This window comes from Echinops telfairi, unplaced genomic scaffold (assembly GCF_000313985.2).
Source record: "Echinops telfairi isolate 266 unplaced genomic scaffold, ASM31398v2 ScPeMD7_7467;HRSCAF=8505_1, whole genome shotgun sequence".
Classification (NCBI taxonomy): Eukaryota; Metazoa; Chordata; class Mammalia; order Afrosoricida; family Tenrecidae; genus Echinops; species Echinops telfairi.
The window spans coordinates 33,075,040-33,090,922 of NW_022111368.1; the positions used below are offsets into that span (position 1 = coordinate 33,075,040).

General features: G+C 35.1%; 1 protein-coding gene across 4 annotated transcripts in view; it reads right to left on the reverse strand.

Annotated features, from left to right (window-relative positions):
- LRRTM4 (leucine rich repeat transmembrane neuronal 4) overlaps positions 1-15,883 on the reverse strand; it is a 944,170-nt gene that overhangs the window by 927,019 nt on the left and 1,268 nt on the right. For 3 of the 4 annotated variants that reach the window (XM_045283913.1, XM_045283912.1, XM_045283911.1), the window contains one exon: positions 12,993-14,539. In XM_045283913.1, coding sequence (XP_045139848.1) covers positions 12,993-14,539 — 1,547 coding nt within the window. Of the gene's footprint in view, positions 1-11,986; positions 14,540-15,883 lie in introns of those variants that run through there. The other variant, XM_045283914.1, reaches the window with a different exon arrangement.

A 15,883-nucleotide genomic window follows, 5' to 3' on the forward strand; every position in this document is an offset into this window, starting at 1 on the left:
CTGAATGGCTGGTGACTTTGAACTAACTTTGCAGCTAGCAGTCCAATGCCTATCTCAGAGTGCCACCAGGGCCATTGTTTTCATCCTAGAAGGATTCAAATTAGGTATCTTTTAAAAATTCTTCAATTGGGGAACAAAATGAAGTTTGAAGGAAGAAGACGGGGACTCTAAGGTGGACACAGTAAGATTCCCCGGTGAAATTCTACTGGTATAGCCTGGGCTAAGAGTGGGCAGGTGGCATTGTCTGGATGAGAAAAAAAAAATCCTGACACAACTTTCCTGGCTTATTTCTCACCAGCACAGTTTTCCATTTTCTTAAAATATTTCCATAATAAGTCTTTGCAATTGCCCTGTGACTTTAAGAAAAGATATCACAATTACCCAATGGAATTTAAAATTTTTAAATTTCTGTAACTTTGGAAACTTACTTTTCAGCTTTGTTTTTTTATTTATTTGTTTGTTTGTTTGTTTATTTTATGTGTGTGTTTATGTTTAGTTTGTTCAGGAAACTAAATTAGTTGGTTTTGCTTCTTTATTTTTTCATAAGTCATTTTCTTGGGGGCTCATACGGCTCATCACAATCCATCCATGCATCCATTGTGTCAAGCACATTTGCACATAGGTTGCCATCATCATTCCCAAAGCATTTTCTTTCTACTTGAGCCCTTGGTATGCGCCCCTCAGTTTTTCCCTTCCCTCCCGCTCCCCTCTCCCTCAGGAATTCTTGATCGATCTCCACAGAAGCCACTGTGTTATTATTACTCTGGATCTTACTGGAAACCCACTCATCCAAATTATGATTGTTTTCACAAAACTGTCGTCTAGTTTACCCCTTGTCTAAAACTCTGATGGCAAGACGCACTTTGAGTTTGCTGATGGTCGTAGGGGTGTTTTTCTTTCTGTCTTCTTATGAAGGCATTCCAGACTAAGGCAAGTTTATTGCAGAGAGACTGTTTCTGAAGCCATACACTGGCCACAGAGACAGGTTTAACTATGTTTTATTTGGAATAAATCCATGCAGACATAAACTGCAATCAAAGTAGCAATGGCCTTTTGACACCCTCCAAATCTAGAAAGGGGAACTGCTATATAATGTTTTGTGATTAATAAGTTGCTATATTATAGTGAGTAATTTAGTAATATGACCTGAGAAAACCAAATGTTTCATAGTCTCATGTATTTTCTCTTAAGACTATCTTGGCTAAGGAAATCACTTAAAATATTTATAAGAGTAAAATGGAGCATCATAATTGTCCACCAAAAAGGGAATGCTTACCCAAATTATGATATATCTTAAATATATGTTTCAATTATTTTAGAAAATAAACTCTATTGTATCACATAAACTTAAAATAACAGTACACAAGTCTATAGTCTAATTTCTAATAGAAAATGAATTTTAAACACATACACCCATACTCACACATATATGCCTATGAATATGAGAGAAGTTAATTTATCAAAATTTCCCAAGTATCATCTGTGTATAGTGGGTTTTAGATAATTGTATATAATTTTATATAAACTAATTTTCAACATTTTCCAAAAGAAGTATTCCATTTCTTTATAATTAGAAAATAAATAAAACATACCAGGTCCATCCCCACCCCCAGCCAGTCCTGGGGATTTGGGGCTCGTCTCAAGGGAGTCCCTCTGGAACATGGGGTACAGTGAATGGGGTGAGCCTTTACTGGGCATGCCTACACAGTAGGGTATGCTGGGCCACTCTAGGGTTTCCCGTAGGGGCTCCAATAAATTTCTTCCCTTTTGCTTAAAAAAATAAATAAATAAAACATACCAGGTCAACCTATAAAATTATTCCCATTCATATTTTGAATAACCTTTATCTATCTAATCATGTAGAACTGTGGGATAGAAATACTCTAATATCATTGCATACTAAAATAGTAGATTGTCTTACATAATTAATCATTTTCTTCCAGAAAACATTCAGTATGTAATGCAGTTAGGTAAAGAGTAGATTCCACCTTTTTCTTTGTTTTTCTTTTGCCAAATGTCATACGTTGGTGGAAACCCGTACACATTTCAAAAATTAGATATAATGCCAAAATTAACGGGGTGTGAATATTAGTCTACATTTATCCCCTTCCCTCTTGTTATTTAAGAAAAGACAACACAAAGAGCCAAAGGGATATAGGAACCTAAGGGATAAGGTGACAAAATGTCGGACCTTTACAATTGTATGTTATGCTTTCTTATCTTCCATTAGTTTCAAAATTGAAATCTAAGCAGTGTTTCCTAAAAATAAAATAAGGAAATTCTGTTCAGTGTTCCTCAGGACATACTCTAAGAAGATGTTTGAGAATGACAACCTGACTACTGGGGAGCAAAAGAGATTTAGGAAAGGACTGTCTTGGAGCATGGCTTCTTGCTTGTTGTTTACCAGATATTACAAAAGGAATTGCCTATATCAGACTGTGTTTCTTAAATGAAACCAAGATAATTAGATCCCAGGAGGACAGGAACATAGCATGGACATCTCACTGCCAAACAGGGTGGATAGAGTTTACATAATGGAGCAATGAGTCAAGTAATGATAATTTTTTGGCTTGCAAAGAAGATTAACTAGTTAGTTGATCACGGTATCCCTAAAGGTGAAGCAATGAGAAAAGTCAACAGATTTCTCCCAAGATTTGTACAAATGGAAGAGTTCTAGGTTAAGTGACCACAAGTCTAACATTATTTGTTAGGACAAATATTCTCAATTCGAGGGTCAATTCCTAGAGTTGAGTTAGATTATAAACCCCTTTCCTGAAGAAGATCCTGCTTTACTGTCCAAAAATGTATAATGCCAATCTTTTTCGTAGATATCCACAAAATCATGTAATATATGGAAATAACAAAATATGACTTGCTATGAACTGACATGAATTCGCTGAAACACGAATTGTCACTGTGACCCACTCATCAGAGTACGTATGGGTAGCACAGGTTCATGGCACCTGGGGTCTAGTGGAGGTCTTAAGCTGTGGAGTGTTTAGTTGGACAGACAGTTTCAGGCACTGACAAGATGTCAGTGCTAAAATAAGTCTCCTTCTCTATCACAAACTAAACAAATATAGGAAATACATATTTTTGCTCTTTCATATGTCTATTTTTTATGTAAAAATATCTTTGTCTATGGTACCTCTATCCCATAAAACACAATGGTGTATAATTGAAATTCCTTAGGGGAAAATAAAATGAATGTCATGACACAAAAATATAATACAGTTATGGAGATACTAAGAGAAATCATCCAATATATACCTCTGAAAAAATTAAAACTCAGATGATACTCAGGCAAAATACTTACTCTTTATGTCAAAGTCATGTGTCCTTCATATTTATTGATGGTCCTCTGTTTTTTATAATGAAATAGCAAAATATCAGGTTTTATTTAATTAACATAACATCTTAGTTCAGAAGGAAAACTCTATACATTGTTAGAAAAATCTGACTTGTAATGCACCACATTTTGGGAGAATTAACATGGCTTCCAGTTGTTTAAAAAAAGACAACATTTAATAAGATTGCAAATTCTAAGCTATTTCTCTAGTCTGCTTCTTCAGTGTTGGTGCTAATGTTCAGAGGGAGTGTTTTACAAAGACTTGGGTATTATTTAAAAATCAGTGTGTCTAATATCCCAACTAAACTATAGATCAGACAAAGTACTGAAGGGTCAGGTTTATCATTCAAGTTAATAAAAATGTAACCACAAACTTGTTTCTATATCAGAGGATATTATAGCCATCAATATAACTAACAATCAGAATGAAAATAATACAGCCACACTGTATTTTTGGGCTTTTTCAGTAGATAGTGGACTTACGATTAATCATCATTCACATTTACAGTGAGGATTTTATGGGAGAGTTCAGAATGGTTTTCAAATAGTCATTCATTAATCATTGCAACAAGTTACTTGGAAAGTTATTACTCCAGCTGAACAGATGGAAAGATTGTATCAGTGTAAGGTCAGATACATATTTACTTGTCCAATATTACTGAAGCAAAGTGAGTTGATTTCAACTCTCAGGGACCTATTGTTCACCCCTCGATCTAACCAGTGGACCAGTATAATAGTGGTTCATGATGTGGTTTGACCATCAACCTTAGAGACTTTAAGGCTGACCTTTCTGCTATTATTTTTATAGAACTATAAAAAGGGAAGAAACTATCCATTTTTCACCCTACTAACAATAAGCCAGTAATAATCATTTTTCCATTTTTTGTTGTCTTTTAGAAACACTTTCCAATGGTTGGTTCCAATTTATAATTGTACCAAAGCACTTAATAATGTAATGTATTTATGATCAAATTCATATTGAAATAAACAAACAGTTCCTGTATATTTTAGGGCTTTCTTTAAACTTAAATATATGCCAGTTGAAGAAAAGCGATCAACTTAAAAAAAAAAACACCAGAAACTGTGCTATTCCAATATAAGATTGTCAGGAGATGAAAAAAGGCAGTGTTTCAGTCAATGTGACTTATGAGGAAGGAATTGAAAAAGCAATAATAAGACAAGTACCCCAAACTGTTTCTTGTTTGTTTCTTGGTCAGCATAATTTTATTGCATTCTCTAACAGCATTTAGTTAGTCAAGAAATAAAAATGTTTTATATGTAAAATTGAATTAATCAGTAAATTGAAATTAGGTAGTATCGCCACTCCCAATCAAAGTAGCATGAAGTATTTTTACTTTTCTCAGTATCATGTGCTTTTCCTAAAACAGTGTCCATATAGCTTGCTTACCAAAATGCTGAAAAGTATCCAAAGTAGAATCGCATTTAAAGAATAAATTTTTGTTTCTTACTATATTTTATTTATTTAGATAATAGAAATAGTTGACTTTTCAATATTCTTCCTAGCTTGTCAGTCTTGAAATAGGCAAGCTTATTGTTAAAGAAAAAATACCTTTAAGTCTTGAATTCAGTGCAATCAGAAGAATCTAATCATTGACATTCTGAGATGATAGTTAACCTTTTATTAACTTATGTTTCTTTTAAATCCAAAATGATTAAGAACACTTACAGAATGTTAATATATTTCACTAGAAGATATTGCATTTAAAATATAAAGTAGTAAGAAAAAATAGCTGTCATAAGGTCATCTTTACCTGATGCCGAAGTCTGAGAAATAAGTAGCTATGCAGAAAACTAATATAAGGAGAGAACAGAAACATCTACCAAAAACAAACACACCAACTAAGACAATAATAAAAAGTCAATAAAATTATTCCAAAGTAATTAGAACCCTAACCACTCTTTTTCCCTTTTGAAACAAATAAACAAGTTGGACACATTTATTCAATAGCACAATATATATTACTTTGAAGGTAATATATTACTATGAAGGTTTATATTTATAGGGATGTTTAAAGCAATATAACACCAATGTTACATTGGTATTCATGTTTATGGCTACTGTTCATGAAATATTTAAATATTAAAGTATTTAATGTTTGTGTACCAACACAGATGCTAAATATATTAATCTTTAAGTATATAATAATTTATTTATTGTATAACCAGATATCAACTTGCTTAGAGGTTTATCAGTTTTTGCCAAGCTTCTTTATAATATTCGGACAAGATTTTTATGATTATTCATAGCAGCATAATATTTCTAACCTTTTATCTGTATCACCTGGTGCTAAATTAACCTCAGAACATATGGTAACAAATATTATACTACATGAGATTTGACTTATGATCAAATGTCTTACTATAAAGGAATTATTTTCCATAGCTACAGGGACTTAGACTTTAATTTTTCTTGACAATAAAAGCTTTAATCTTTAAACTCTTTAGAATAAGTCTTTGAACATACCTAGCAGTTTAAACAGCTGTTTATTAAAACAGGTAATAGTTCCAACACTATAGAAAATACAGTGATTTCTCTCAAGCCTTTTAAGTTATACTTAACATTTTAATGTCATAGAGTGCATGAGAAAAATGCTCTCATAATTTCTGTTTCCTTTTAAGAATATTGAGATTTTATTAAACTGACTCAGTGAATGATGGGTCTTCTGGTACTGGAAAAAGCTATTTTAATTTTTAAAACTTACTCAGCATCACTTTTATGCTTTTTACTGGGGCCAAAGACATACTAATTTCTTAAAGCTACCAGTGTCTAGTGATATACAAGCTGCAATCCTTCACTTTGAATCTTGAAACTTGAGAGACATGAAAATTCAGATGAGTCACCAAGTCCCTCATACTAATATTATTGTGCAACTTTCTAAGCCTTAGAATTGTCCATAAATGTGATTCCAGAGAACTAGGATGATAAGATTTTACTGAGTATATAAAAGTCTTAAGAAGAAAAATATATCATGTGAAGATTACTAAAATATATCACAATCTATATATTCCTAAAATTATAGTCAGATTCCTCATCCTGGGAATTCAGTGGGAAGCCAATTGTTAAATTCTGACCACGAGATGCTAACATCAGTTCATTTTAGAAGAAGGAGTCAAACTATTTATCTTCAACTTAAATATTTTTCTTAACTTAGACACTGCCATCTTTCCTAGCAACTGTCACATACCACTAATACCACTTATCACCATTGGTGACACGCTTCACAAACGTATTTGAATGGACTCTAATTCAGGAAATTGATTCTTTTTTTTTTTAATTAATCAATTTATTGGGGCTCATACTTTTTAAAATAGTCATATTTCAAATGCTTTCCAAGTAATTATATATTTGGACCATTTAAAAAGATTAATGCATTTATCTGTTTCTGCATGCATGTGTATGCTATAGTTCCCCTTCATGCATAAACAAACTTTGCGCTACTAACCATATTAGTAGTTCGATACCATCAGCAGCACAGTACAAGAAAGAAGAGGCTTTCTAATTCAGTAAATATTTACTGAATTAGTCCCAGAAACCCTCAGGGCAATGTTAGTTTGTCCGATAGGATTGCTATGAGTTGAAATATACTGGATGGCAATGAGTTTTTGAGTTTATGGTTCCTTGACTGAGCATCCCAGTTCTTATGACTTCAAGAAGGTCATTCTTTTTTTTCTTGACACAATTACTGTATGTATTTTTGTTTGTTTGTTTGTTGTTTTTAATCATTTTATTAGGGGTTCATACAACTCTTATCCAATCCATACATACATCCATTGTGTAAAGCACATTTGTACATTCATTGCCCTCATCATTTTTTTACTGATAATGGATGTAGGTAATTCAGATTATTATTTTTTATATTTAAATTTGCTCTCTGGAAACTGTTCCATGGAAACAATGGCTGATATGTACTGCAGTTTGCTGACTGAGAAATACTTTGAGTTGATGAATGCAGTATGAATTGAATACACTCATTTTTACTGACGTCACAGAGACATAAAGTATCTTGCCCCAAATCCCTCCCCCAAATGCCAGTGTGTAGCAGAGAAACAATTGGACTAAATTAAATTTGTGTTTTTTCACTTTATGGTGGTAACACAGACAATAAGTTTCAAATAACTTTTATATATGGTAAAGCATTCAACTTCGTAGGAAGTAATATGTCTGACTAACCAATATGCGTAGTGTAGCCCCCATTTTTATCACTAATAGTTTAAATGATAAAAAGAAAATAATAGTTGGACATAAGTTGTGATGACAATGATTTATTTTCTCTCTCATTCTCTATACTGTTAGTCCTAAACTTAGGCCATTCATGTTATAACAAAAATCATTTATGATCACCTGCTTTTATATATATCTATCTCTAGTAATATATATTACATGCAATATTTCAGCACATAATTTTCTGATTTTTTTGACTCTCAGGAATTCACTTGCAAGTGTTTAATTTCCTATTCAATTTAGATGATAGATAGATGGTTAGATAAATAGATAGATAGATGATAGATAGATAGATAGATAGATGATAGATAGATAGATAGATAGATAGATAGATAGATAGATAGATAGATAGATAGCAGGCTATGGTAATAACAATGAAAATGGTTTGAAATGAGTTACTCAATTTACATCAGTGCTGACTTACAGAAGATTCATTGGAACATAACCCCATAATACCTACGCAGGAGTTTATACATATAGGTTTATGTGTGTGTGTGAGAGAGATAGAGAGATGGAACCTTGAAGATGCTGTTGAATAGGTGTTAAATTGGTAATCACAAAGCATAAGATAAGAGAGTCAAACTCATCAGATGGGCTCCATGGGGCAAAGATGAAACTATCTGCTCATAAACATGTAAAGCCTAAGAAACTATAAATAGGTTGATATGAGTCAGATTTTAATTGATGGCCATAGGTTTGGTTTTGGTTGATATAGATAAGTATGTATATGTACATGTATATAGCAAGTATACCCAGAAGAAGATTATATATTTTAATCATAGCTTTTTAACATAACACATTATTCATAATCAAACACCCAAATAGAGTGTATGTGCCTTAATTTTGTATCGGTATAATGACAATGAAGATCAATGATACTGGACAGATTGGCTTATAATTCTTTGGGTGCATCTCCTGGATAGCCATACAGAGTACTGTGAATGTAAATTTCTAAATCATAGACAGAAATTAGTAACCACTTAAATGAACGTGGCCTAATATGTGTTTGTCAATATAAACTATAGGAAGGAGTTGAAAATAACTACTGCAAAGCAGTAAAATAATAAATATAAACTTAACTTGACAATCATTAACTATTTTATTTTACCCTAGTTCCAAGTGTGTATCCAACATAGCAAACATTTGGAAAATAAGTATCTATCACATCACTGTACCCCTTGCCACTACACTAATGGCAGTAAAATTAGTGTTATGGGATACTTTAAGTTTATATTTCAATTATTGACCCTTCAAAACAGTTTGTATAGAGAGATTCTATAAAGGCCACCCTCATTGTTTTTGTGTCCTTAATTTTTTTTTAATGTAAAAGACAAATATTCCCTCTTGTCCTATATTTGCAACGACTAATTTTATCAAACTCCTTGCTATGTCAGCTGATTAAACACACCCTAGAAGAACTGAATATTCAAAATTTTGTTCTGTATATTTAAGCAAAAGATTTCAATACAGAACAAAATAGCGTCATAACCATGTATTTTTAATGAGATAACATTATGCAAAGTTTCATGTGCTATTTTTATGTTAGTATTTGCAATTCTATTTTTATTAACATCATATTCTGTTCAGGTCTTCTCCCTTTGATTCAAAGTGATTTTTCTAAGTACATTTTGCACACAGATAGGTGAAATGATTCCGTTCAGACCGTCATTTGGATCCACTTCAAGTTTGGTGATTGATATGTATTTTTACTATTCATTACTTTAATTATTAACATACTCGGTTGCTTTTATTGATATTATTTTTACTGCCTAAAATAGCATTATATGCTCCTTTAAGTTGTTACCATGGTATATACCTGTGACTTTTGTAAAATTAAGCCTATAGAGTACAGAGCTAAAGTTATTTGATCTGAAAACTCTATATTTCTGTGGCGGCTCAAAGGAAACTTATTATTTCTATTTTCTTTCCTAAATAAAGAGACAAAATGTATATAATAATTGTATGTATGGCATAGTCATATAAATTAGTTAAAAAGTGAAGTTTTAAAATTATTGCAACATTGTTTACTTCAAGGCACTGTATTAGAAAATTAGCTTTGGGTGCTGTGTTGTCAAGCCAAATGTGCATGGCTTTGGGGGGCAGATTTTGGTGGTTTGAGGCAATAAACAAAAATCAGCATAAAAAACTACCACATCCTTCGTTTTATAAATCTAATCAGAAGCCTCTTTTTGTAAGCTATTGATATTTAAGATTTATAGAAATGTTGGACAGTGTAAGACATGACAAGGTAATAATAATTTATAAATTATCAAGGGTTCATGGGGCTGGGGCACAGGGAGGAAAGGGAAAAATGAGGAACTGATACCAAGGGCTCAGGTAGAAAGAAAATGTTTTAAGAATGATGATGGCAGCAAATGTACAAATGTGCTTGACCCAATGGATGGATGGATGGATTATGATAAGAGTTGTATCAGTCCTCAATAAAGTGATTTTTTTAAAAAAGATTTACGGAAACCTCCCCAGACTAAATGTCAGCAAGCCTCTACTATTTCTAAAAATTGTATTCTTTAGCACATAAGTCCCCTCACTTGACTTCAACAGGGGAGATATTTTTCCAAGGAAGTATTTATCAACAGGTAAAATTTTATTCAGTGACAGAAATAGTTGTGACTTACAGCATCTGGACCAATGTTTAGTAATTTGCTTATCTTCACTTTCAACATCCACCTATAATATGGCATGCAGTCTGCCAAGGGACAGCGGGGTGGGGGTGACTGAAATGCTTATATTGCTATATTTGATTTACAAAGTGGGTATTCATTAAGTGTGGCTTTATCACACCCTCTCATATGCTCACGTGGAATTCATGATCTTAACTATGTATGTTAGTATGTTCCACATTTTACAATACAGAAAGTTTGCTCTACCCCAGTGAGTCTGCTTTTGTGACTCAACATCATTATTTTTAAATTATCTTCTGTTTAATGCCTAACCAACAGCCATTTCTACCAATTCTTCAATTCCACGGCTTCCTCTTTTAGTTGATTGAACAAGCATCGTATCAAAAGCTACATGTTTTGACAGAGTAATTATGTGAGTTAGTTGGATTATGGTTTTTGAAGGAATAATATGTGGACTTCAAAATCTCTGAAAATGTGTTAGAATCAGTGTTATCAATCCTTGTTCTTTAAGAATTATTTTTCCTTCTTTGTGTTATAAATAACAACCACTACTTGGCTCTAGGGGCCAGGAGACCCTGAATGATAGTAGTTCCTCTCTCTTTTATGCTACTAGACATCCAGAGGGTCTCAAAATGAAGAAAAACTGCGAATAAGATGAACTTGTGTTGATAATGTTCATATATATATATATATATATATAGCGAAAGTTTGACCTGGAATAAAGACATGAAGCCTTGTTAGACTTTTATAGAAAACTTTTTTTATTATCTTTAATTTGTAAGGGCAATTGCATATACAATTTCTTTTAGGGAATTATCATCTGGGATTACTTTTTTGATTTTCAGTCATTTACAAAAAAGAGATTGATGCTCTGTGTAGAATAGTTCAATATTCCAAATTCTACTGGGATAGAGATTATCTGAAATTCAGCGATGTCTGTGTAAACAGTTTCCTTAGCATCTGCCTTTTAGTTGGTGTATATATTGTCAGAAGTAAATGATGTTTTGCAACTTTTAAAGCTAGGGTGAACAGGGCATTTCATCATTGAACCTGTCTTTTAGGAATATATTATCCAAAACCAGATACTATGATATTACCAGAACTAGCTCATCCTAGCAACAGGGTCTTTGGCAGCAGGGATGGCATGAGGGTAAAGAGTACCAGGGAAATCACTAAGCTTGGACCCCCATTCTCAATTTCAAAATGAATGGATGTTCATAGTACCAATTTATCAGAAGAGACACCGCTGCCCCTCTTGGCCTTCTCATACCTTGTCCACTGCCTCAGTCAAGTGACTTTCAAAATGATGGTGCCTAGGAATGTCATTCTGCTCCTCTCTGGATTTGGACCTGTACTCACTTCTGATACACTTCTGGGTGTGTATAAAGGTTGAGGAATGACTCTGGGCTCTAGATGGTGGATATAAATTACTTCAGGATACCTAGCCTTTTCAATGAGACCCAGGGACCATGCCAGACCCTTCACATGTGGACACACCTCTGCTTTGCAGTCACAATCTTTGTACGTTAAGGTAAACTTTAGGAAAGTTTAAGGAATGAATCAATTACATCAGTAGTACTTATTGACATGTAACAGGATCTGACTACCTTTTCTATTCATTAACATGTTCCTATAAGAAATTTTTAAAATTAAAGGATCAGAAAACAGAGCCAAAGTTATTCTCATAAAAATGGAAATGGTTTAACATGATATACCCTCAGTTGAGTTTGTTACATTAAGGGAAACTACTCAGAAGTCAAACCTCTCTTTTTTTATTAATAAATATTTGAATCACGTCGTTTTAGATAAGTTTAACAAGAGTACACATCATTTCATCCAGAGATAACAGCAACACTGGCAAATAGTGCCTCTTATGCCTGCCATTATGTTATTGCTATGTCCTCCACAACAACATGTCCTGATTTTAATTACCAGAGACAAACCAAAACATGAACTTTGAGTCTCATTCTGATTACATACAAATATCCAGCACTTTTGAAAAATGTTTTTTGAAAAGTGGTCTTTGTCCCAGAAGGAAATAGAGAAAGGAAGGAAGGAAAGTCGATAGGCAAGTTGAAAGGAGAAAAGGATAGAAGGAAGGCTAGGAAGAGGAAAAGAGGGAGTGAGAGAAGGCATTTTTAAAAGCCTGGTACAATTACACAGTAGGTCTCTGACATTCTCTATGCTGGTATGATTTCTAAATGGTAAGTAACATGGAAACAGTTACCCCTGCGAGCTCCCTGTTGCATGCTTTAATTAAAACAACAATTTACAACAAATCAACCCTTGGGTAAATTGTTCTTTGGTTTAAATCTTTGTCATCACCCCGAATTTTGGTGAATTCACTTTGCTTTTAACTTAAACTGGCCTCTCCTTCATTATTTCATTTTGAAATGAAACACCAAGTACCAGAGATAAAATTTCAGAATGAAAAAAAAAGTTGTGTTTGTGTCTATGTAGGTGTTTACATCCAACCCCTGTATACAAATTGTTTTTTTAAAAAAAAGATGCTGTATCATAGTGCTTTATTCCAACTTAATCTCATCCTTGAATGAACTTCCTTCAAGTTTCAACCATTAAAAAAAAAAGTCAATTTCCTGGTGGTTGTAATTTAATTAAATAACCTTTCACACTGAGCAAAACCCCAAAGCAAAAGGGCCATTAATCTTTCTAGTGATTAGAGCCACCTCTAGAGCTTCAAACATTTACCTCTCCTTCCCCGCAGTAGAAACGCTTTTAGGAGGATCATGGTTCATACCTCACATTCCCTGGAGCCAGAGATGGTATATGTGCAGGGCCCAGATCCATTAACCGATATATCCATGGTCTCAGAGTTTGTAGGCTTGTAGTCCACATAATACTCCTGTAAAGGGGAATTCATTTGTCTTTCCGACTCTCTGGCCTTTTTCCGTCGCCTCTTCATAAGAGCATGCTGCTGAAGTTGCTTCATGCTGGCTGGGTAGCGTTTCCAAGATACGTAGATGACCAGGAGGATCATGGCCACGGACAGGAAGAGAGCCACACTCCCTGCAATGATCTTGTGAAACGAAACATGCTCATACTCTTGCTCTGTGCCAGGAATCTGAAACCCCGGGGAAGGGCTGGGTAGTTCAAGGGTGGGTTGAGTGGCGCCAGGTTTGGCAAAAGTAGGTTTAGGGACAATCAGAGGCCTGTGGGGAGTTTGGGGGACCAGGGGTGCTCTCTCTGTGTTGACCACGTGGACTTCAGAGCAGAGGTTATAGGTTTCCACGGCGTCACTAACCTTTTCTCCCTGGATAGGCTTAGGTCCCGCACATATCATGGCGCTCTCCTTAGTCCCTTTGAAATTCTTAAGCCAGGAATACAAAGGACAAATGCTCCGACTACATTCCCACATATTTCCAGACAAGGTGATGGATATTAATGAAATCCACGCATTGACAGTTTCCTGTGAGATGTTGGTAAGCTTATTGGAATCCAAATTCAATTTTTGCAAATTGGGCAAACACTTGAATGTGCCGGGCTCGATTCCTTGGATGTCATTGCCCGATAAATCCAAGTTATGCAAGGAACTCCAAGTCCACGTCAAGCCTTGGCTAATGGAGCGAATCCTGTTCCATTGTAGGTAAATGGAGCGGAGGTTGAAGAGTCGGGGAAAATGAGCGAAGTTGATTTTGGAAAACTGGTTATGCTCCAAGTGCAGCTCCTTTAACTTTAAGAGGCCGGCAAAAGCATTTCTGGACAAGCTGCGAAGACGATTGTAACCCAAATCCAGAAAGTCTAGATTTCGACAGTCTTGAAAAACTCTTATGGGCACCGTCTTCAGTGAGTTAGATCTCAAGTGCAAAATGATGAGTTTCCGAAGGCCTTTAAATTGTTCTGATTGCAATGTCTGAAGCTTATTGTACGAGAGGTCCAGGTTGCGGAGATTGGGAACTGGGTGAAATGTTTTATTGTGCAGATAGGTAATTTTGTTGGAGCTTAGAATTAATTCTTTCAGTCTACGGATTCCTTGAAATGCATCTTCATCCACTGAGCTAATGTAATTATGGTCAAGATAAAGCCATATGAGCTGGTTAAGGCCAGCAAACTGATTGGATTTGAGTTTCTGAATGCTGTTGAACCTTAGTGATAAGCCTTGTGACCCGCCAGAAATGTTCTCTGGGATACCTGCGAAAGCATGGGACTCGCAGTATACAATTTTGCCATCGCATCTGCAGTTCTTTGGGCAAGCTCTCTGAGCCCCCGTGAGCATGACAAGCAGCAGTGTAGGAAGCAGCACTAGCACCACACTCATGCCTCTCAGCTGCGTAATTAAATGGAAACCTACAATATTAAAAAGAAGACAAATGCAAATTGTAAAGCTATTCAAATAAATCACCATCGGCTTGCCTCTTATCAGGGATTTCATCTAGTGTGGAAACGGGACAGCTGATTTATGACACAATGTCAACAACATTTAACACACGATTTTCTGTAGTACTGCGTGTTCACCATTTAGGTTCAATCTTTCTCTCGGGATATTCAAGTCACCCCACTATCATAGACCTAAGAAAAGGCTTTGGGAGTTTGAGGAGTTCAAATGTATATCATCACGGAAAACACAGACTCGTTCTTATCACTTAAAGCTGGCATTCTGACATTTTGATAACAAGAATATTTGTCTCGTCACTGTGTTGAACACCAGTATAAAAGTATAAAAAGCAAGTACACTCTGCCTTCGGGTAAGGGCAAAAATGTGACTTAGTAATGCCAGTACTTAGTTATCTTCCCTAACTGAGCAGACAGGCTGTGACTTGGCAAAGGAGCGCCAGGAAGCTGGCAACATCACCCATTTGCCCTGTCTGAAATTGTACATTTATTACATAAGAGAAAACACAATAGATGAGCTCTGGAAAATGACATTGGGCTAGTATGGCAGCAAATGGAGCATGGGATGAAGAGTGGTAGCAGGCTGAAGCGATCTCCAGCTTGTTAATAAGTATATATATATATATATGCTCACAACCTTAAGCAGAAGCAGCACACTGAGCCTCCTTCGCCCAGTGAAACGCAGGCGAAGAACCCAGACTATGGCCAACACTGAGCACTCCAAAGTTAGGTTGTCAAATGCTTAGTAAACAGTGAAAACTTGACATCCTACCGGTTTTCCCACCATGTTAATACAGTTACTTTTGCAAATTTCAGGGATGGACCAGAAGAGCAGACTCCTCCCCCTCCCTCTGGGGACCTGCTTACATTTCTCACGGACTTTCTTTTCCTCCCCTATCTCCATTAACTTCAGAAAACCTGCAAAGTTGCAGTGGATTGGCACTTAGGCTGCATTTCCAAGTCGCTGCATGTTAAGGGGCTTCTTACCTCTGTCAACAGTAGATTTATTATTTCTCAGCGGTGGGGAGGAAAAAAAGAAAAAAGAAAACTACCGCGTGCTGCAATTCTTTTTTTGAAATATTTCTATTTTTAATCAAGCGGCAGTGAGCCAAACCTTTAATGCAACCGAAAAGAAGGGGGGGAAGAAAAATACCCCTTTCGTTCATTCAAATAGTTGTATTTATTTATCTTTCTTTCTTTCTTTTTTTTTTAATTAACCCTCGATCTTGCTCTGTCCTCCTGCCAGCTACAGACTATTGAAATACATTCTAGCTCTCCCAGACAGGAGAAGGGGCGGGG